We start from the raw sequence: 23,915 nt of genomic DNA, 5'->3' as shown, positions 1-23,915 counted from the left end.
TCTATGATATAATGTCACTCATATAACATCAGTTTATGTTAATTTTTACAAATGTGTTATAAAATAAAGAAACGCACATAAAGGCTTCATAATTCATAAAAGTCATGTTAGCTGACTCCTATTATCTCATATAAAAAAATAAGTATAAAATCTCCAAAACCTGTGTTTAACCTCGGACCTTATTTTCGGCGTTTATTCCTAAACCCTATTCTCTCCACATTCATTTTCGCCATAGGGATGGCTGAACGAATCAGACGTAACTCATTTCCGGGTTGTAGGGTAATGGCTAGAAAGGATCCAGCTTTTGTCAGAATTGACTTTTCGAAAGCAGGTTTAGGATAATTTACGCAACAGGTTAGGAGAATAAACGTGACAGGCTATGGGAATTGGGTTAAGATTAGGAAAAGAGTTAGGGTTAGCTGAAATGCAAAAAACTATCTGCCTTTGACCTAAATTGGACAAAAACTGGATCCCATCTAGACAAGACCGAAAATAAAATATTCGGCAAGTCATTTTATCTCATCTGGAAGGTAAGACGAAATCCTACTAATGTTATAAATGTAAAGTTCCTATTTGTTTATTTATATGAAATTCGACGTAGGCCCAGTATCTCTATAAATGTAAAGTTCCTATTTGTTTATTTATATGAAATTCGACGTAGGTCCAGTATCTCTATAAATGTAAAGTTCCTATTTGTTTATTTATATGAAATTCGACGTAGGCCCAGTATCTCTATAAATGTAAAGTTCCTATTTGTTTATTTATATGAAATTCGACGTAGGCCCAGTATCTCTATAAATGTAAAGTTCCAATCTGTTTCTTTATATGAAAAACGACTTTACCAGGTGACCATGTCGCGGTTGGATACTGTAGCCAGCTGTGGGCTAGAGTGATCCTACAGGTTAGCTGCTACCATAGGTTAGCTGCTACTATACGTTAGCTGCTCCTATAGGTTAGCTGCTCCTGTAGGTTAGCTGCTCCTATAGGTTAGCTGCTACTATAGGTTAGCTGCTACAATAGGTTAGCTGCTCCTGTAGGTTAGCTGCTCCTATAGGTTAGCTGCTCCTGTAGGTTAGCTGCTCCTGTAGGTTAGCTGCTCCTGTAGGTTAGCTGCTACAATATGTTAGCTGCTACTATAGGTTAGTTGCTACTAACATTATAGGTTAGCTGCTAATATAGGTTAGTTGCTACTAACAGGTTAGCTGCTACTATAGGTTAGCTACTACTATAGGTTAGCTGCTACTATAGGTCAGCTGCTACTATAGGTTAGCTGCTACTATAGGTCAGCTGCTACTATAGGTTAGCTGCTCCTATAGGTTAGCTGCTGCTATAGGTTAGCTGCTACTATAGGTTAGCTGCTACAATAGGTTAGCTGCTACTATAGGTCAGCTGCTACTATAGGTCAGCTGCTACTATAGGTTAGCTGCTACTATAGGTCAGCTGCTACTATAGGTTAGCTGCTACTATAGGTTAGCTGCTACTATAGGTTAGCTGCTACTATAGGTTAGTTGCTACTAACATTATAGGTTAGCTGCTTCTATAGGTTAGCTGCTACTATAGGTTAGCTGCTACTATAGGTCAGCTGCTACTATAGGTCAGCTGCTACTATAGGTTAGCTGCTCCTATAGGTTAGCTGCTCCTGTAGGTTAGCTGCTCCTATAGGTTAGCTGCTACTATAGGTTAGCTGCTACAATAGGTTAGCTGCTACTATAGGTTAGTTGCTACTAACATTATAGGTTAGCTGCTAATATATGTTAGTTGCTACTAACAGGTTAGCTGCTACTATAGGTTAGCTACTACTATAGGTTAGCTGCTACTATAGGTTAGCTGCTACTATAGGTTAGCTGCTACTAAAGTTATAGGTTAGCTACTATTGGTTAGCTATGAGACCATTTTATAAATACTGCTCAAGTATTCATCATGTTTCACTCTGATTACATTAATAGATACAAACAGCTTCATACAGTTAAATGTATTAGTAATAACCTTTTAAAACAAATAGCTGCTTTTCAGCAGTTTGTATTATTTCTGGTTGAAAAGCATGAACTGTGTTCTTTATGCTCAGAGGTTTCCAACATACTGATTGGTGGAACCAGCCTGATTGCTGCTTTCAACATTCTATTTCATTCAGGATTTTGGCAATGAAGCCCTTTATCTACTTCCTTTGAGTCAGATGAACTGGTGGATACCATTTGTATATCTGTGTGCAGTTTGGAGGAAGATGCTAATTAGCGTTAGCGTAATGACGATGTCTATGGTAGCTTCTAGCTTGCTAGTAGATACTATAGACGTCCAGTCTTTGCGCTAACGCTAGTTAGCATCGGCTTGTGAAACTACCTATAACGTCCTTCATACTGGATGCAGAATCATAAAAATGGTAACCATGAGTTCACCAGACTCTGGGGAAGTAGATAAAGGGCTTCATTGCCAAAATCTCTAAGTATCCCTTAAGTTGACGCAGCAATCAGGCTGGTTCCAACAGGATAACTTCCAACAGTATATGACAATGATTTCATAATTGTAACTTTTACACTGAACATCAACTGGCTAAAGTCTGTCATGTTTCCTTTACTCCCATGCTTCAACATTCTAGTGACTATGTCCTGCGACAACCGGCAAGGAGACCAGTTGGACTTGAAGGAGAGAATATATACCTTTTTAAAGGTGAAGAAACAAGGATTCTCTGCCCTCCAGATAGCTAAGGCTGTTGGACTAATGAAGGCCAAGGACGTAAACAGTGTCCTGTACACTTTAAACAAAGCTGAACTTCTTTATGCAACACCAGACAAACCACCAGTCTGGTCTGTGGAGAAACCAGGGGCGGCGTCAGTCTCTGTGAGTGTTCCAGAGTCGGATCGAGTGCCTAGTCCTTCTGAGACCCCTGGCATCACAGTGGAGGAACTGAGGAGGGTGCTGATGTCAAAGAGGGATGGAAGAGGGATGAGTGCGCCACAAATTGCCAGAGAATTGGGCCAATCACAAAAATTAGGTGAATAAGAATCTTTATACAACAGGTGTGTCTAATCCTGAATGCTGATTAGCTAAAACCGCATTCCAGCCGGTGTATATTCCACAAGTTACCACCAGCTAAATCTATGACGTTTAAAATGCCTATTTACTCGGTTCCATCTGATTGCGCAATCCACTGTCTCATCAGCCCAGCCAGGCAATTTATAACCTTTATCTCCACTATAAAAAGCATCTAGACGTTATCTCACATTTCTTTCAGACTAACATTTAGTTTTCAACAGCAGAGTTTTGTAATAACCTTGCTGTCTGTCTGACATTTGTAACATCGTTTCAATATTCAAATTCGATCTCCAGCTGTCGCATTGCAGTTATGAACGTGTCGGGATGAGACAGACAGGCAGGCAGCTTTTCACAATCAGTCGAAATAATGAATCGGCATAATTTTTATGCATATATACAAATAACTATCAATAGATAACAGGTAAAACAATACAAAGTGCAGCTTGTTTGCGGTCTTTCCAGCTTCAGTATGAAGTGATTGTGTTAGCTGTGTTGTAGGCTAGCTCCTCTGAACAACAGTGTCCAGACGAGAGAGCATATTTTCTGTGCCAGGCGAAATCACGCCTCACTAGCTCATTGTTATGGATGTATCCACATAAATGTCACTAGAGAACAACTTAAACAAATGCAGCTACTTTGTTGTTATTCTGTCTGCACTGTTTGACGTGACTGTAAGTTAGCCGTAGTTGGCTCGCTAGCTGGCAAGGGATAAGAACGTTACCAGCCAGTATGGCAATAGAATATGTAGAATGAACGACTGGGTCGCGTCCATAGATACGGAACAAGAAGACTTAAATACTGGCTCTGGCAACCGAACCGATAGGACGAACGACCATGCGGCTTGGGTAGCAACCCTAGATTTGTGTCGGGACTATATCTTGTGGAAGGATGAAATAGAATGAATCAATTCCTCAATGTTTTTAATGAAAATATGTCAAATCATTATTTAAACATGTTGGTAACCGGTTTTATAAAAGTGACAATGGCTTCGAAGCCGGTGTTTGGAGGATATATTGGCACGGTTTGCCGGCCTTCAACGTACCAATATATCCTCCAAACACTGGCTTCTCAGGCGTTATCACCGAATTCTACACTGAACATCAACTGGCTAAAGTCTGTCATGTTTCCTTTTACTCCCATGCTTCAACATGCTAGTGACTATGTCCTACGACAACCATCAAGGAGACCAGTCGGACTTGAAGGAGAGAATATATACCTTTTTAAAGGTGAAGAAACAAGGATCCACTGCCCTCCAGATAGCTAAGGCTGTTGGACTAATGAAGGCCAAGGACGTAAACAGTGTCCTGTACACTTTAAACAAAGCTGGACTTCTTCATGCAACACCAGACAAACCACCAGTCTGGTCTGTGGAGAAACCAGGGGCGGCGTCAGTCCCTGTGAGTGTTCCAGAGTCAGATCGGGTGCCTAGTCCTTCTGAGACCCCTGGCATCACAGTGGAGGAGCTGAGAAGGGTGCTGACGTCAAAGAGTGATGGAAGAGGAATGAGTGTGCCACAATTTTCCAGAGAATTGGGCCAATCACGAAAACTAGGTGAATAAGCATCTTTATACAAAGTGTGTGTCTAATCCTAAATGCTGATTAGTCAAAACCCAAATTCCAGCCGTTGTCTATTCCACAAGTTACCACCCGCTAAATCCATGACGTTAAAATGCCTATTTACTCTGTTACATCTGACTGCGCAATCCACTGTCTCATCAGCCCAGCCAGGCAATTTATAAACTTGATCTCCACTTTAAAAAGCATCTAGACATTATCTCACATTTCTTTTAGACTAACATTTAGTTTTCAACAGCATAGTTTGTTTGAACCTTGCTGTCTGTCTGACATTTGCAACATTGTTTCAATATTCAAATTCGATTCCCATCTGTCTCGTAGTAGTAATGAACGTGTCGGGATGAGACAGACAGGCAGGCAGCTTTTCTCAGCCAGTTGAAATCGTGAATCGGCATAATTTTTATGCATATATACAAATAACTATCAATAGAAATAAGAATGTTGCCCTCCAGTATGGCATAGAATACTTAGAATGAACGACTGGGTCACGTCCGTAGATACAGAACACCGAAGACTTAAAGACTGGGTCGCAGCTTTGGCAACCGAACCGTTAGAACGAACTACCAGCCGGCTTGGGTAGCAACGAGACTATATCTTGTATCGGGACTATATCTTGTATCGGGACTATATCTTGTATCGGGACTATATCTTGTATCGGGACTATATCTTGTATCGGGACTAAATCTTGTATCGGGACTAAATCTTATATCCGCATATACTATATCTTGTGGAAGGAAGAAATGGTTTGAATTAGGGATGCACAATATATCGGTGAACATATCGGAATCGGACGATACTTGCTAAAAATGCCAACATCGGCATCGGCCGATGTCTAGTTTAACATCCTGATGTGCAAAACCGATGTCAAAGCTGACGTGCATACCTATATAACGTAGGTAGATGACGTAATGACGCCACGTAAAATGTTGCGCTCTTCGTGCAACACAGCATTCTAAACTAGCCCACAATGTCTGCTGTGTGGATCGAGCAGTCATTTGAAAGAGTAACAACATTTCAGCGAGACAACGCAAAGGCGAAATCCATTAAGGCCAAGATAATGGAATTCATTGCCCTTGATAATCAACCGTTCTTTTTCGCCGACTGGTCGAGTACCGGGACACACTACCAAATGCGCTATTTTTCAGACGTTGCCCTACCAGAGTTGCACAGTAATGGCGTCACTGCTTTTAGCTTCACGTCATACATACTATGGATTGCCGTTTGGGTCTTTGCGTGTCAAAAAAGATAGAGTAGCACTGTCAAAGCTGTACAAAAAAAGTCTGCAAACACCGGCCACGAACGATGTGTTGACAATACTGCGTTGGTAATAAAGCATCATTTGTTCGACCGCAACTTCTGGGGTAGCTAGCTTTAGCTTGGTACCTAGCTAGCTTTAGCTTGGTACCTAGCTAGCTTTAGCTTGGTGCCTAGCTAGCTTTAGCTTGGTGCCTAGCTAGCTTTAGCTTGGTGCCTAGTTAGCTTTAGCTTGGTGCCTAGCTAGCACCAATACACCCAGCCTGAAAACAACGACCAGTAAAAACTGCAGCAATTTTCATTATTCTTAGCAATGATTTAGGAATCCTTGTGAGTAATTATTAGCTAGGTTGCCACTTGTTGTTCACCAATTGAAATTGAACTTCAATTCATGAAAATAAATAGCTAGTCAGCATCTTAACCCTGTTATAAGCAGCCAGCTAGCTTCATCTGGCTAGTGAGGCTCGACCGGACCGGGTTATGTGTTGTGAAGCTAGGCACAATAAGGATTAGGCACAATATTGGAATTTGCGGGTTGCCTTCGAAATAAAAGTATGTCATTGACAGTCATGCAAATGAAAACAAATAGTAGACTTATGCCATACTTTTATTTTGAAGGCTAACAAGCAAAGTCCACTATTGTGGCTAATCCTTATTGTGGCTAGCTTCACATAGATGGGTCCGACCATCATTAATCAAATAAGAACTGTCTTATAAATTAGGGTTATTTTAGATGATGACACCTAGCTAGATAGCTAGCTTGCTAGCTAACGATAGCGAATTAAACAGATGTCGTGTTATTTGACAAGCAAAGACACGGCATTCCATAGAAATCCTAGTTGATAATTAAACGAATGAATAACGAAACAGCACAGCAAGTTAAGTGAAAGAAATAGGTTTTGATGATGTTTTACTGGTAATGGGGACATACGTAAATGCCAACAAAATAACTTTTTGGTGTGTGTGTTTGACCTTTATTTAACCTGGCAAGTTATTTAACAAATGATTATTCATTTAACAAATTATTATTTAAATTTAACAAATTATTATTTAAATTTAACTAATTATTATTTACAATGGCGTTGCGCTATGGGACTCTCAATCACGGCTGGATGTGATACAGCCTGGATTCGAACCAGGGACTGTAGTGACGCCTCTTGCACTGAGATGCAGTGCCTTAGACCTCTGCGTCCGTGTGTGTGTGTTACCTATGTAACTGTACTAGAATGCTTAAAAGGCTGCTAAAATTGTAAATATTGGTTATCGGGTTGTTTTTTTTTCAACAAGGAAAATATCGGATATCGGTATCGGGCAAAAATGTCATATTACTGCATCACTAGTTTGAATTAGTTCCTCAAAATAATGTTTTAATGACTATGTAAATCATTATTTAAATATGTCGGTATCCCATTGTATAAAGGTGATAATGCCTGAGAAGCCGGTGTTTGGGGGATATATTGGCACAGTTTGCCGACCCTCGACTTGGTCTCAGGCCTAACTACTACACCCATGCCAATATATCCTCCAAACACTGGCTTCTCAGGCGTTATCACCGAATTGTACACTGAACATCAACTGGCTAAAGTCTGTAATTGTTTCCTTTACTCCCATGCTTCAACATTCTAGTGACTATGTCCTGCGACAACCGGCAAGGAGACCAGTCGGCCTTGAAGGAGAGAATATATACCTTTTTAAAGGTGAAGAAACAAGGATTCTCTGCCCTCCAGATAGCTAAGGCTGTTGGACTAATGAAGGCCAAGGACATAAACAGTGTCCTGTACACTTTAAACAGAGCTGGACTTCTTCATGCAACACCAGACAAACCACCAGTCTGGTCTGTGGAGAAACCAGGGGCGGCGTCAGTCTCTGTGAGTGTTCCAGAGTCAGATCAAGTGCCTAGTCCTTCTGAGACCCCTGGCATCACAGAGGAGGAACTGAGGAGGGTGCTGACGTCAAAGAGTGATGGAAGAGGAATGAGTGCGCAAGAAATTGCCAGAGAATTGGGCCAAACACGAAAATGTGTGAATAAGCATCTTTATGACCTGAAAAGTAGCGGCAAGGCAGAAAAGTTGGGAGAGAAAGTGTGGAAAATGAAGGATGAAGCAAGCTGTGGAGTAGAGCTTATTGAATACCAGAGGTAAGTCTGTGAATGTGGCACACATAGGGAAAAATATATATAACAAATGAAACTAAAAGATATCCAACACAGAAATGTAATAATGTTCAACATTCAGTATCCAATTTCACAAACAACATAGTAAATGACTGCAGGTACTTATATATTCTATTACTTTAATATATGAAATAGTACATGATGTTTCCTCCCTTAGCTAGTGGCAAGCTGTGACATACTGTGCTGCCAACTCTATAACATCAGACCTTTCCCCAAAAATTATAAAGTTTCTCATAGTTACATTGTTCTGTGAATGTTAAACTTTTCATTTTGAATTTGGGGAAGGAGTTTCTAATTGATATATATATTTGGGGAAGGAGTTTCTAATTGATATATATACAGTGCCTTGCGAAAGTATTCGGCCCCCTTGAACTTTGCGACCTTTTGCCACATTTCAGGCTTCAAACATAAAGATATAAAACTGTATTTTTTTGTGAAGAATCAACAACAAGTGGGACACAATCATGAAGTGGAACGACATTTATTGGATATTTCAAACTTTTTTAACAAATCAAAAACTGAAAAATTGGGCGTGCAAAATTATTCAGCCCCTTTACTTTCAGTGCAGCAAACTCTTTCCAGAAGTTCAATGAGGATCTCTGAATGATCCAATGTTGACCTAAATGACTAATGATGATAAATACAATCCACCTGTGTGTAATCAAGTCTCCGTATAAATGCACCTGCACTGTGATAGTCTCAGAGGTCCGTTAAAAGCTCAGAGAGCATCATGAAGAACAAGGAACACACCAGGCAGGTCCGAGATACTGTTGTGAAGAAGTTTAAAGCCGGATTTGGATACAAAAAGATTTCCCAAGCTTTAAACATCCCAAGGAGCACTGTGCAAGCGATAATATTGAAATGGAAGGAGTATCAGACCACTGCAAATCTACCAAGACCTGGCCGTCCCTCTAAACTTTCAGCTCATACAAGGAGAAGACTGATCAGAGATGCAGCCAAGAGGCCCATGATCACTCTGGATGAACTGCAGAGATCTACAGCTGAGGTGGGAGACTCTGTCCATAGGACAACAATCAGTCGTATATTGCACAAATCTGGCCTTTATGGAAGAGTGGCAAGAAGAAAGCCATTTCTTAAAGATATCCATAAAAAGTGTCGTTTAAAGTTTGCCACAAGCCACCTGGGAGACACACCAAACATGTGGAAGAAGGTGCTCTGGTCAGATGAAACCAAAATTGAACTTTTTGGCAACAATGCAAAACGTTATATTTGGCGTAAAAGCAACACAGCTGAACACACCATCCCCACTGTCAAACATGGTGGTGGCAGCATCATGGTTTGGGCCTGCTTTTCTTCAGCAGGGACAGGGAAGATGGTTAAAATTGATGGGAAGATGGATGGAGCCAAATACAGGACCATTCTGGAAGAAAACCTGATGGAGTCTGCAAAAGACCTGAGACTGGGACGGAGATTTGTCTTCCAACAAGACAATGATCCAAAACATAAAGCAAAATCTACAATGGAATGGTTGAAAAATAAACATATCCAGGTGTTAGAATGGCCAAGTCAAAGTCCAGACCTGAATCCAATCGAGAATCTGTGGAAAGAACTGAAAACTGCTGTTCACAAATGCTCTCCATCCAACCTCACTGAGCTCGAGCTGTTTTGCAAGGAGGAATGGGAAAAAAATTCAGTCTCTCGATGTGCAAAACTGATAGAGACATACCCCAAGCGACTTACAGCTGTAATCGCAGCAAAAGGTGGCGCTACAAAGTATTAACTTAAGGGGGCTGAATAATTTTGCACGCCCAATTTTTCAGTTGATTTGTTAAAAAAGTTTGAAATATCCAATAAATGTTGTTCCACTTCATGATTGTGTCCCACTTGTTGTTGATTCTTCACAAAAAAATACAGTTTTATATATTTATGTTTGAAGCCTGAAATGTGGCAAAAGGTCGCAAAGTTCAAGGGGGCCGAATACTTTCGCAAGGCACTGTATATATATTTGGGGAAGGAGTTTCTAATTGATATATATATATATATATATTTGGGGAAGGAGTTTCTAATTGATATATATATTTTTGGGGAAGGAGTTTCTAATTGATATATATATATATATATTTGGGCAAGGAGTTTCTAATTGATATATATATATATATATATATATATATATATATATATATATATATTTGGGGAAGGAGTTTCTAATTGATATATATATTTATATTTGGGGAAGGAGTTTCTAATTGATATATATGTATATATTTGGGGAAGGTGATTTAGAACTTTCTATCGCTCCTGACCCACAGTGATGCCAGTCTGTCCTCTCTGGCTTCCTGACCCACAGTGATGCCAGTCTGTCCTCTCTGGCTTCCTGACCCACAATGATGCCAGTCTGTCCTCTCTGGCTTCCTGACCCACAGTGATGCCAGTCTGTCCTCTCTGGCTTCCTGACCCACAGTGATGCCAGTCTGTCCTCTCTGGCTTCCTGACCCACAGTGATGCCAATATGTCCTCTCTGGCTTCCTGACCCACAGTGATGCCAATATGTCCTCTCTGGCTTCCTGGCCCACAGTGATGCCAATATGTCCTCTCTGGCTTCCTGACCCACAGTGATGCCAGTCTGTCCTCTCTGGCTTCCTGACCCACAGTGATGCCAGTATGTCCTCTCTGGCTTCCTGACCCACAATGATGCCAGTCTGTCCTCTCTGGCTTCCTGACCCACAGTGATGCCAGTCTGTCCTCTCTGGCTTCCTGACCCACAGTGATGCCAGTCTGTCCTCTCTGGCTTCCTGACCCACAGTGATGCCAATATGTCCTCTCTGGCTTCCTGACCCACAGTGATGCCAATATGTCCTCTCTGGCTTCCTGACCCACAGTGATGCCAATATGTCCTCTCTGGCTTCCTGACCCACAGTGATGCCAGTCTGTCCTCTCTGGCTTCCTGACCCACAGTGATGCCAATATGTCCTCTCTGGCTTCCTGACCCACAGTGATGCCAATATGTCCTCTCTGGCTTCCTGACCCACAATGATGCCAGCCTGTTCTCTCTGGCTTCCTGACCCACAGTGATGCCAGTCTGTCCTCTCTGGCTTCCTGATCCACAGTGATGCCAGTCTGTCCTCTCTGGCTTCCTGATCCACAATGATGCCAGTCTGTCCTCTCTGGCTTCCTGACCCACAGTGATGCCAGTCTGTCCTGTGGCTTCCTGACCAACAGTGATGCCAGTCTGTCCTCTCTGGCTTTCTGACACACAGTGATGCCAGTCTGGGCTTCCTGGCCCACAGTGATGCCAGTCTGTCCTCTCTGGCTTCCTGACCCACATTGATGCCAGTCTCCTCTGGCTTCCTGACCCACAGTGATGCCAGTCTGTCCTCTCTGGCTTCCTGGCCCACAGTGATGCCAGTCTGTCCACTCTGGCTTCCTGACCCACAGTGATGCCAGTCTGTCCTCTCTGGCTTCCTGGCCCACAGTGATGCCAGTCTGTCCACTCTGGCTTCCTGACCCACAGTGATGCCAGTCTGTCCTCTCTGGCTTCCTGACCCACAGTGATGCCAGTCTCCTCTGGCTTCCTGACCCACAGTGATGCCAGTCTGTTCTCTCTAGCTAACCATGTTTTTCTGATGGTGTCTGTAATTCTGTATTTGGTTAAGGTTTGGCTTTGTTTGTGCTCTTTTACATGGTAACATCAAAACTGAATCTCCCTCCCCCTCTCTCTCTCTCTCTCTCTCTCTCTCTCTCTCTATCTCTCTCTGCAGTTATGATCAAGATATTTCCATCACACCAAGTAGACCGCTCTTTATTACATCAAACTGTTCCTAAATGACCCAGAGGACTACCTGACCCAGAGGACTACCTGACCCAGAGGACTACCTGACCCAGAGGACTACCTGACCCAGAGGACTACGATCCCATTCTCCCCTGAAGAAATTGAGAAAAATGCATATTACCTCACAAGCTACCCTCACTATTAAAACACTCACCATAGTCTACCCTCACTATTAAAACACTCACCATAGTCTACCCTCACTATTAAAACACTCACCATAGTCTACCCTCACTATTAAAACACTCACCATAGTCTACCCTCACTATTAAAACATTCACCATAGGCTACCCTCACTATTAAAACACTCACCATAGGCTACCCTCACTATTAAAACACTCACCATAGGCTACCCTCACTATTAAAACACTCACCATAGGCTACCCTCACTATTAAAACACTCACCATAGTCTACCCTCACTATTAAAACATTCACCATAGTCTACCCTCACTATTAAAACATTTACCATAGTCTACCCTCACTATTAAAACACTCACCATAGTCTACCCTCACAACACATATTGGATGGAAAAACGTACGCTGTGAAGATTGTGAAGAATATGGGGTAAGACCAGAGGAGAACGACGGCCCCCTCTCATTGAGGCCACGAAGTTCAAGGCCGACCATGGTACTGCAGGCATTTATAGCATTTAAACAGGATCCCAATTATAGTGAATGGAAAAATGGCAATCTGTGGAAAACCTTGAAAAAAAACCCATTTATAATTCAAAGACAATTACGTTTACCAATAGTTGCTTCTAATACACCAGATGTCCTTGAACCGATTTATTTTAAAATCACACACAGAAGAAGTTATATGGATAGTTCAGTTGCTAATGGCAGCCTGCAGTACCCCGGTCGGCCTTCAACATGAGTTACTCAATGAGAGGGGGCAGCACTGAGCCAGCCTGCATGTTATGTCTAATGGCAGCCTGCAGTACCCCGGTCGGCCTTCAACATGAGTTACTCAATGAGAGGGGGCAGCACTGAGCAAGCCTGCAACGTCACTTCCAGGTGTAGCTCAAAGTGCTCATGTTATGAATCCATGAGACGCAATCTTAACCGACTTCATTTGGCTTCAATGCGCCATTGAGTCTTCACATAGGAATGAATGGTGTCACGTGATCAATGGCTTTGTCCATTCATATATACAGTCATTGGCTAAGACATTACTGTCCCCATTCTGTTCCCCCTAAACATGTTATGAATAGTGTGTATCCATCCCTCTTACCTTGTGTGTATTCTGTATTCTATAGTTGATGCTCATTAGCAACTATCAGCTGTTTATTTACATGTTGTAATTATGATCCTTTCTCTTACAGAGAAGCAAATCGTGAAGTGAAAGCACTGGCTACCTTGGAACATTCCAACATTGTTCGCTACTATACGACTTGGCCTGAGGATGCCAATTGGGTCGATGGGGGCTACAGCACAGAGTTAGAAAAGACAGTATTATTAAGTCTAATATTGCCATTTAGATGAGTTAATTTGTGATCATCAAAAAATGTTAAATTCTGGAGCGTATTATTGTGTTCAACTCTTAGGTTTTCGGTCCAGTCTAAAATCTCAGAAGACTCAGATTTAGCAATCAGATTTAGACCTTTCTGAAACAGCCAGCGAGGACCAAGCAAACCACTCGATGACCGATTCCAGCTCAAGGTGAATCACTTTACCGTTCTGTGTTCATTTATCAATTCAGTTGACAGAATGTCCCGGAGAAAGTTTCTTGACTTCTGTATTTGTCTGTTTTTTCAATAGGCTACTACATCTGTCATATTCTAGAATGATATTCAATAGGCTACATCTACATCCCTGATGTCCTAGCCGTGTCTGAACCCTGGCTTAGGAAGACCACCAAAAACCCTGAAATTTCCATCCCTAACTATAACATTTTTCGACAAGATAGAACTGCCATAGCGGGTGAAGTTGCAATCTCCTGCAGAGATAGCCTGCAGAGTTCTGTCTTACTATCCAGGTCTGTACCAAAACAATTTGAGCTTCTACTTTTAAAAATCCACCTTTCCAGAAACAAGTCTCTCACCGTTGCCGCTTGCTATAGACCCCCCTCAGCCCCCAGCTGTGCCCTGGACACCATATGTGAATTGATTGCCCCCCCATCTGTCTTCAGAGCTCGTGCTGTTAGGCGACCTAAACTGGGACATGCTTAACACTCCTGCCATCCTACAATCTAAGCTTGATGCCCTCAATCTCACACAAATTATCAATGATAATAACCTACCAGTTACAACCCCAAATCCGTAAACACAGGCACCCTCATAGATATCATCCTAACCAACCTGCCCTCCAAATACACCTCTCCTGTCTTCAACCAGGATCTCAGCGATCGTTGCCTCGTTGCCTGCGTCCGTAATGGGTCCGAGGCTAAACGAGCACCCCTCATCACTGTCAAACGCTCCCTAAAACACTTCAGCGAGCAGGCCTTTCTAATCGACCTGGCCCAGGTATCCTGGAAGAATATTGACTTCATCCCGTCAGTAGAGGATGCCTGGTTATTCTTTAAAAGTGCCTTCCTCACCATCTTAAATAAGCATGCCCCATTCAAACAATTTAGAAACAGGAACATATATAGTCCTTGGTTCACTCCAGACCTGACTGTCCTTGACCAACACAAAAACATCCTATGGCGTACTGCATTAGCATCGAATAGCACCCGCGATATGCGACTTTTCAGGGATATTAGGATCCAATATACACAGGCAGTTAGGAAAGCAAAGGGTAGCTTTATCAAACAGAAGTTTGCCACAGAAAGGTTCTGGGACACTGTAAAGTCCATGTAGAATAAGAGCACCTCCTCCTAGCTGCCCACTGCACTGGGGCTAGGAAACACTGTCATCACCAATAAATCCACAATAATTGAGAATTTCAATAAGCATTTTTCTATGGCTGGCCATGCTTTCCACCTGGCTACCCCTACCCCGGTCAACAGCACTGCACCCACTACAGAAACTTGCCCAAGCCTCCCCCATTTCTCCTTCACCCAAATCCAGATAGCTGATGTTCTGAAAGAGCTGCAAAATCTGGACCCCTACATATCAGCTGGGCTAGACAACCTGGACCCTCTCTTTCTAAAATTATCTGCCGAAATTGTTGCAACCCCTATTACTAGCCTGTTCAACCTCTCTTTCGTTTCATCTGAGATTCCCAAAGATTGGAAAGCTGCCGCGGTCATCCCCCTCTTCAAAGGGGGAGACACTCTAGACCCAAACTGCTACAGACCTATATCTATCCTACCCTGTCTTTCTAAGGTCTTCAAAAGCCAAGTGAACAAACAGATCACCGACCATTTAGAATCCCACTGTACTTTCTCCGCTATGCAATCTGGTTTCAGAGCTGGTCATGGGTGCACCTCAGCCACGCTCAAGGTCCTAAACGATATCATAACCACCATCGATAAGAGACATTACTGTGCTGCCGTCTTCATCGACCTCGCAAAGGCTTTCGACTCTGTCAATCACCACATTCTTATCGGCAGACTCGACAGCCTTGGTTTCTCAAATTACTGCCTTGCGTGGTTCACCAACTACTTCTCAGATCGAGTTCAGTATGTCAAATAGGAGGGCCTGTTGTCCGGACCCCTGGCAGTCTCTATGGGGGTGCCACAGGGTTCAATTCTCGGGCCGACTCTTTTCTCTGTATACAGTGCCTTGCGAAAGTATTCGGCCCCCTTGAACTTTGCGACCTTTTGCCACATTTCAGGCTTCAAACATAAAGATATAAAACTGTATTTTTTTGTGAAGAATCAACAACAAGTGGGACACAAGCATGAAGTGGAACGACATTTATTGGATATTTCAAAAATTTTTAACAAATCAAAAACTGAAAAATTGGGCGTGCAAAATTATTCAGCCCCTTTACTTTCAGTGCAGCAAACTCTCTCCAGAAGTTCAGTGAGGATCTCTGAATGATCCAATGTTGTCCTAAATGACTAATGATGATAAATACAATCCACCTGTGTGTAATCAAGTCTCCGTATAAATGCACCTGCACTGTGATAGTCTCAGAGGTCCGTTAAAAGCTCAGAGAGCATCATGAAGAACAAGGAACACGCCAGGCAGGTCCGAGATACTGTTGTGAAGAAGTTTAAAGCCGGATTTGGATACAAAAAGATTTCCCAAGCTTTAAACATCCCAAGGAGCACTGTGCAAGCGATAATATTGAAATGGAAGGAGTATCAGACCACTGCAAATCTACCAAGACCTGGCCGTCCCTCTAAACTTTCAGCTCATACAAGGAGAAGACTGATCAGAGATGCAGCCAAGAGGCCCATGATCACTCTGGATGAACTGCAGAGATCTACAGCTGAGGTCGGAGACTCTGTCCATAGGACAACAATCAGTCGTATATTGCACAAATCTGGCCTTTATGGAAGAGTGGCAAGAAGAAAGCCATTTCTTAAAGATATCCATAAAAAGTGTTGTTTAAAGTTTGCCACAAGCCACCTGGGAGACACACCAAACATGTGGAAGAAGGTGCTCTGGTCAGATGAAACCAAAATTGAACTTGTTGGCAACAATGCAAGACGCTATGTTTGGCGTAAAAGCAATACAGCTCATTACCCTGAACACAACATCCCCACTGTCAAACATGGTGGTGGCAGCATCATGGTTTGGGCCTGCTTTTCTTCAGCAGGGACAGGGAAGATGGTTAAAATTGATGGGAAGATGGATGGAGCCAAATACAGGACCATTCTGGAAGAACCTGATGGAGTCTGCAAAAGACCTGAGAATGGGACGGAGATTTGTCTTCCAACAAGACAATGATCCAAAACATAAAGCAAAATCTACAATGGAATGGTTCAAAAATGAACATATCCAGGTGTTTGAATGGCCAAGTCAAAGTCCAGACCTGAATCCAATCGAGAATCTGTGGAAAGAACTGAAAACTGCTGTTCACAAATGCTCTCCATCCAACCTCACTGAGCTCGAGCTGTTTTGCAAGGAGGAATGGGAAAACATTTCAGTCTCTCGATGTGCAAAACTGATAGAGACATACCCCAAGCGACTTACAGCTGTAATCGCAGCAAAAGGTGGCGCTACAAAGTATTAACTTAAGGGGGCTGAATAATTTTGCACGCCCAATTTTTCAGTTTTTGATTTGTTAAAAAAGTAAATGTCGTTCCACTTCATGATTGTGTCCCACTTGTTGTTGATTCTTCACAAAAAAATACAGTTTTATATCTTTATGTTTGAAACCTGAAATGTGGCAAAAGGTCGCAAAGTTCAAGGGGGCCGAATAATTTCGCAAGGTTGGTTAGACTAAACTCTCCTTGCAGACTCACATTAAACATCTCCAATCCAAAATTAAATATAGAATTGGCTTCCTATTTCCCAACCAATCATTCTTCACTCATGCTGTCAGAGCAGCTCACAGATCACTGCACTTGTTCATAGCCCATCTGTAAATAGCCCACCGAACTACCTCATCCCCATATTGTTATTTATTTAATTTATTTTGCTCCTTTGTACCCCAGTACCTCTACTTGCACACTCATCTTCTGCACATCTATCACTCCAGTATTTAATTGCTATATTGTAATTATTTCGCCACTATGGCCTATTTATTGCCTTAACTCCCTTATCCTACCTCATTTGCACACACTGTATATAGACCCTTTCGATTGTATTATTGACTGAACGTTTATTTATTCCACGTGTAACTCTGTGTTTATGTTGCACTGCTTTGCTTTATCTTGGCCAGGTCGCAGTTGTAAATGAGAACTTGTTCTCAACTGGCCTACCTGGTTAAATAAAGGTGTTCTCAACTAGCCTACCTGGTGAAATAAAGGTGTTCTCAACTAGCCTACCTGGTGAAATAAAGGTGTTCTCAACTAGCCTACCTGGTGAAATAAAGGTGTTCTCAACTAGCCTACCTGGTGAAATAAATAAAAAATAAAAATCCCCCAAAATATCTGTTATATTCTACAATGATATTCAATAGGCTACATCTGTTATATTCTACAATATGTGTATGTGACCAATAAACTTTGATTTAATTTGATAACCACTTGCTGATGCATAACCGAATCTCAAAATTGCACCTTGTATTTTACTATTCTAACACACCAGTAAGTGACTGAGTTCTTAATAACTAATGATAATAATGGTCGGGGGCCCCCTAGCTACTGCTTATGTTAATAACTAATGATAATAATGGTCGGGGGCCCCCTAGCTACTGCTTATGTTGATTATGCTTGCAGCCCACCGTGTTAGTTTTGCATTATAGCGCAATTCCGCTGTCTCCCGACCCCCGTGCCAACAGCAGCAAGCAAGGGATTTCATCTGATCCGCTCCCTCATTTATAGATGAAATGTCCAGGTGAATGACTGAACACCTGGCAAAGTATACTCATGACCAATGACCCACCACCACCCCTAAATGCATCCTTCATGCCAGTGTACCAACCTCGCAACTTGTCACAAGGGAAGAACACATTTCGTCGAGCGTGACTGTTTTGAAACGGGGCGAGTTGGTGCCAACGCATATGATGGGTGACATTCTTCCCAGATTTGTCACCCAGTCTGGACCTGCAACTCTTCTGGTGGTGGCAGAACCAGAAATGGTTGAAGAGGCAGTCATTAAAATCAAACACCAAGGAGCACCATGTTTGACCTGGGCAAATTGTATGTTAATAACTAATGATAATAATGGTCGGGGGCCCCCTAGCTACTGCTTATGTTAATAACTAATGATAATAATGGTTGGGGGCCCCCTAGCTACTGCGTATGTTAATGACTAATGATAATAATGGTTGGTGGCCCCCCTAGCTACTGCTTATGTTAATAACTAATGATAATAATGGTTGGGGGCCCCCTAGCTACTGCGTATGTTAATGACTAATGATAATAATGGTGGGGGCCCCCCTAGCTACTGCTTATGTTAATAACTAATGATAATAATGGTTGGGGGCCCCCTAGCTACTGCTTATGTTAATAACTAATGATAATGGTCGGGGGCCCCCTAGCTACTGCTTATGTTAATAACTAATGATAATAATGGTCGGGGGCCCCCTAGCTACTGCTTATGTTAATAACTAATGATAATAATGGTTGGGGGCCCCCCTAGCTACTGCTTATGTTAATAACTAATGATAATAATGGTTGGGGCCCCCCTAGCTACTGCTTATGTTAATAACTAATGATAATAATGGTCGGGGGCCCCCTAGCTACTGCTTATGTTAATAACTAATGATAATAATGGTTGGGGCCCCCCTAGCTACTGCTTATGTTAATAACTAATGATAATGGTTGGGGCCCCCCTAGCTACTGCTTATGTTAATAACTAATGATAATAATGGTTGGGGCCCCCCTAGCTACTGCTTATGTTAATAACTAATGATAATGGTTGGGGGCCCCCTAGCTACTGCTTATGTTAATAACTAATGATAATAATGGTTGGGGGCCCCCTAGCTACTGCTTATGTTAATAACTAATGATAATAATGGTTGGGGGCCCCCTAGCTACTGCTTATGTTAATAACTAGTGATAATGGTTGGGGGCCCCCTAGCTACTGCTTATGTTAATAACTAATGATAATAATGGTTGGGGGCCCCCTAGCTACTGCTTATGTTAATAACTAATGATAATAATGGTTGGGGGCCCCCTAGCTACTGCTTATGTTAATAACTAATGATAATAATGGTTGGGGCCCCCCTAGCTACTGCTTATGTTAATAACTAGTGATAATGGTTGGGGGCCCCCTAGCTACTGCTTATGTTAATAACTAATGATAATAATGGTTGGGGGCCCCCTAGCTACTGCTTATGTTAATAACTAATGATAATAATGGTTGGGGGCCCCCTAGCTACTGCTTATGTTAATAACTAATGATAATAATGGTTGGGGGCCCCCTAGCTACTGCTTATGTTAATAACTAATGATAATAATGGTTGGGGGCCCCCTAGCTACTGCTTATGTTAATAACTAGTGATAATGGTTGGGGGCCCCCTAGCTACTGCTTATGTTAATAACTAATGATAATAATGGTTGGGGGCCCCCTAGCTACTGCTTATGTTAATAACTAATGATAATAATGGTTGGGGGCCCCCTAGCTACTGCTTATGTTAATAACTAATGATAATAATGGTTGGGGCCCCCCTAGCTACTGCTTATGTTAATAACTAGTGATAATGGTTGGGGGCCCCCTAGCTACTGCTTATGTTAATAACTAATGATAATAATGGTTGGGGGCCCCCTAGCTACTGCTTATGTTAATAACTAATGATAATAATGGTTGGGGGCCCCCTAGCTACTGCTTATGTTAATAACTAATGATAATAATGGTTGGGGGCCCCCTAGCTACTGCTTATGTTAATAACTAATGATAATAATGGTTGGGGGCCCCCTAGCTACTGCTTATGTTAATAACTAATGATAATAATGGTTGGGGCCCCCCTAGCTACTGCTTTTGTTAATAACTAATGATAATAATGGTTGGGGGCCCCCCTAGCTACTGCTTATGTTAATAACTAATGATAATAATGGTTGGGGGCCCCCCTAGCTACTGCTTATGTTAATAACTAATGATAATAATGGTTGGGGGCCCCCTAGCTACTGCTTATGTTAATAACTAATGATAATAATGGTTGGGGGCCCCCTAGCTACTGCTTATGTTAATAACTAATGATAATAATGGTTGGGGGCCCCCTAGCTACTGCTTATGTTAATAACTAATGATAATAATGGTTGGGGGCCCCCTAGCTACTGCTTATGTTAATAACTAATGATAATAATGGTTGGGGCCCCCTAGCTACTGCTTATGTTAATAACTAATGATAATAATGGTTGGGGGCCCCCCTAGCTACTGCTTATGTTAATAACTAATGATAATAATGGTTGGGGGCCCCCCTAGCTACTGCTTATGTTAATAACTAATGATAATGGTTGGGGGCCCCCCTAGCTACTGCTTATGTTGATTATGCTTGCAGCCCACCGTGTAAGTTTTGCATTATAGAGCAATTCCGCTGTCTCCCGACCCCCGTGCCAACATCAGCAAGCAAGGGATTTCATCTGATCCGCTCCCCCATTTATAGATGAAATGTCCAGGTGAATGACTGAACACCTGGCAAAGTATACTCATGACCAATGACCCACCACCACCCCTAAATGCATCCTTCATGCCAGTGTACCAACCTCGCAACTTGTCACAAGGGAAGAACACATTTCGTCGAGCAAGGGACGTGACTGTTTTGAAAGGGTGCGAGTTAGTGCCAACGCATATGATGGGTGACATTCTTCCCAGATTTGTCACCCATATGGAGACTGGACCTGCAACCCTTCTGGTGGTGGCAGAACCAGAAATGGTTGAAGAGGCAGCCATTAAAATCAAACACCAAGGAGCACTACGTTTGACCTGGGCAAATTTTATATTTCACCCCCTTGTTTTCTGTCATGTAGCTTTTCAAGAGGCACCTGTCCTTCTGGCATTCTTTAAACTGTTCTTTCACACCATCCTTTCACTCCTTCTCCAACTATCAACATCTTCTGTGGCTATTGAGGGTTGTGTTGGGTTGTGAGTCTGTGTTGCCGCAAGCCAGGATTGTCATTAGCTGGAACCACATCTGGAAAAATGTGAAGCACAAGATGTGGTCAGAGGGTGACCGATTAGCAGCAGGCAATCCAAGAGCTCTTGGCCTCGTAGTCAAGGAGTGACAACGAATGCACACTGGAGAGAGTGTGTCCACCGGAGCCCTGATTTCGAGTCGCTCTCCGACGCCATGGACGAGTGCACAATGTGTGCTAAACAGCTTGGGCATCCAGTCAGACGGAATTACAAACATCTGCTCAGAGAGCTTCAATGTTGTCCTCGTGTGGCGCAACTGCTACCGACTGGTGCAGCGCTCTAAGGTACTGCATCTCACTACAGTCCCTGGTTCGAATCCAGGCTGAATCACATCCGGATGTGATTAAGAGTCCCATAGGGTGGCGCACAATTGGCCCAGCGTCGTCCGGGTTTGGCCGTTGTAGGCCGTCATTGTAAATAAGAATTTGTTCTTAACTGGCTTGCCTAGTTTAAATAAATAAAAATAAAAGGCATTGGTTGAATGGAAGAAGGTCAGAGTAGGTAAATTGGTTGGATGGAAGAAGGTCGGAGTAGGTAAATTGGTTGGATGGAAGAAGGTCGGAGTAGATAAATTGGTTGGATGGAAGAAGGTCGGAGTAGATAAATTGGTTAATCTACTCTACCGACTACAAACCAATGCCTTGAGGGAGGTGCTGCAGGGTCTACTAACCTAGGGATTTCCCACCTGACTCCTGAGTAACATGAGCAATTTTCCAGGTGAATGCCCACCACCGGTTTCCCTTACCACATGTCGGAGGAAGACATGGTGTCCTTTGCTGAAGGCATCCAGTCCTGTGTGGCACAGGAAGAGGAAGACATGGTGTCCTTTGCTGAAGGGATCAAGTCCTGTGTGGCACAGGAAGAGGAAGACATGGTGTCCTTTGCTGAAGGCATCCAGTCCTGTGTGGCACAGGAAGAGGAAGACATGGCAGAAACTGGAGCGGAGGCCTTGGCCAGGAGGATTGTGGTAAAAAGACGAATCACCCAGTCGTTCCTCTACCAGGGTTTCTCAGACAAGCAGCACATCTTTACTCTGTTGCCAACGGAGATGTGCTCCTGCTCTGCATCGGACAGTGCCCAGAGGCAGCTGTACTGGCCATTGGTGGAAGTGTGGACAGTCCTATGCCAATAAAGCTAAGAACAAGGCATCTGGGCGCAAAACGCTCTGGCCATAAGTGAGCCACCAATGAGCAGATGGCCGCCAAAACGCTCTGGCTATAAGTGAGCCACCAATGAGCAGATGGCCGCCAAAACGCTCTGGCCATAAGTGAGCCACCAATGAGCAGATGGCCGCCAAAACGCTCTGGCCATAAGTGAGCCACCAATGAGCAGATGGCCGCCAAAACGCTCTGGCCATAAGTGAGCCACCAATGCCATGATTACTGAGTATATGTGATAACCTTTGTATGCTTGCAATGATGGAATAGTACTGGGTGAATGGAGATGTACTGCTTCAGTTCTCAGGCTGAGAATTGTCTGCACCTGCTGATAGTCACACAGGCTCAAGGCTGAGATAGTAGAGAGAGAAACCACAGTCTAGACAATGTTTTACTCATCTTAGATGCTTTGTATCTAATCAGATGCAACAGTGTTAAGATATGATTGTATAAAGAGTGTCGTCTCCTGTTTCGCCACACAGATCTTTACTTTAGACTACTGAGGTACTCTATATGTGAATCTCAGTCTGCAATTGCGTTTTTTTTACTAAAGAGTTTTATCCCAAGGTGTCATCTATCTGGAAGACTGATTGTTAAAGGAAACGTACATCACCCCATGCAAAGGACCAGCCAACATGTCCAACGAACCTGAACTCTCACCATTTATTCAATAGTCTCTGTCTGAGGAACACCCCATGCAAAGGACCAGCCAACATGTCCAACGAACCTGAACTCTCACCATTTATTCAATAGTCTCTGTCTGAGAAACACCCCAGCAGTATGACGAATTGGAGAATAGAGTACGTGGAACGTGACTGATTTGGTTACATTCTGCATGTTGATCACATCTGTACAGTCAGGCAGTTTGGACACCATTTTTCTGCCCATCGGTTAAGAAACTGTGGGCAGTGTCGTCGCATGGAGTGGACAAGGCCAACCGCAAGGATTTTGTTGGAGGGATCCGTTGCCATCCTGCACCTCCATGACTTCCTTACGTTGAAGCCCAATGAGTGGCTTAATGGGGGAAGGTATGTTATGGTTGAATTGGATGACGTTTCCATGCGTGCTGTTGGTATTAGTTAGAATTAGAGTTGTTGCCTGGGCTGACTGTAATGCCTGGGCATCATGTCAACTTGGACCAATTATATACCATTCTGGTTTAGGTCATTGACTTCTACCTCCAACTGAGGAGGGTTGACCTTCAAGTGGAGGGGGATGTTTTTATTGAGGATGACTTTGTGGCAGGAATTATCCTGCATGTGGATAAGGTGGTGATGCGCAAGAACACAAAGGTCAAAGGTAAATGCTTGTCCGCAGAGTTGTTTTTGTGTCATGGTTCAAAATAAGAGTCTAGAGGGTC

At 42.9% G+C, this 23,915-nt stretch overlaps 1 protein-coding gene across 6 annotated transcripts in view; it reads left to right on the top strand.

The window, feature by feature from the left end:
• Positions 1 to 238: 238 nt before the first annotated feature.
• Positions 239 to 23,915, top strand: part of pkz (protein kinase containing Z-DNA binding domains) — a 37,235-nt gene continuing 13,558 nt past the window's right edge. Inside the window, exons 1-2 of one of the 6 annotated variants that reach the window (XM_036945941.1) lie at positions 239 to 530; positions 2,594 to 2,989. In XM_036945941.1, the coding sequence (XP_036801836.1) occupies positions 2,599 to 2,989 (391 nt within the window). In that variant the 5' untranslated portion in view covers positions 239 to 530; positions 2,594 to 2,598. Of the gene's footprint in view, positions 531 to 2,409; positions 2,990 to 23,915 lie in introns of those variants that run through there. The other 5 variants (XM_036945943.1, XM_036945938.1, XM_036945940.1 and 2 more) reach the window with 5 other exon arrangements.

Source organism: Oncorhynchus mykiss, chromosome 16 (genome assembly GCF_013265735.2).
Source record: "Oncorhynchus mykiss isolate Arlee chromosome 16, USDA_OmykA_1.1, whole genome shotgun sequence".
Taxonomy (NCBI): Eukaryota; Metazoa; Chordata; class Actinopteri; order Salmoniformes; family Salmonidae; genus Oncorhynchus; species Oncorhynchus mykiss.
This window is presented reverse-complemented; position numbering and strand designations above follow the sequence as displayed.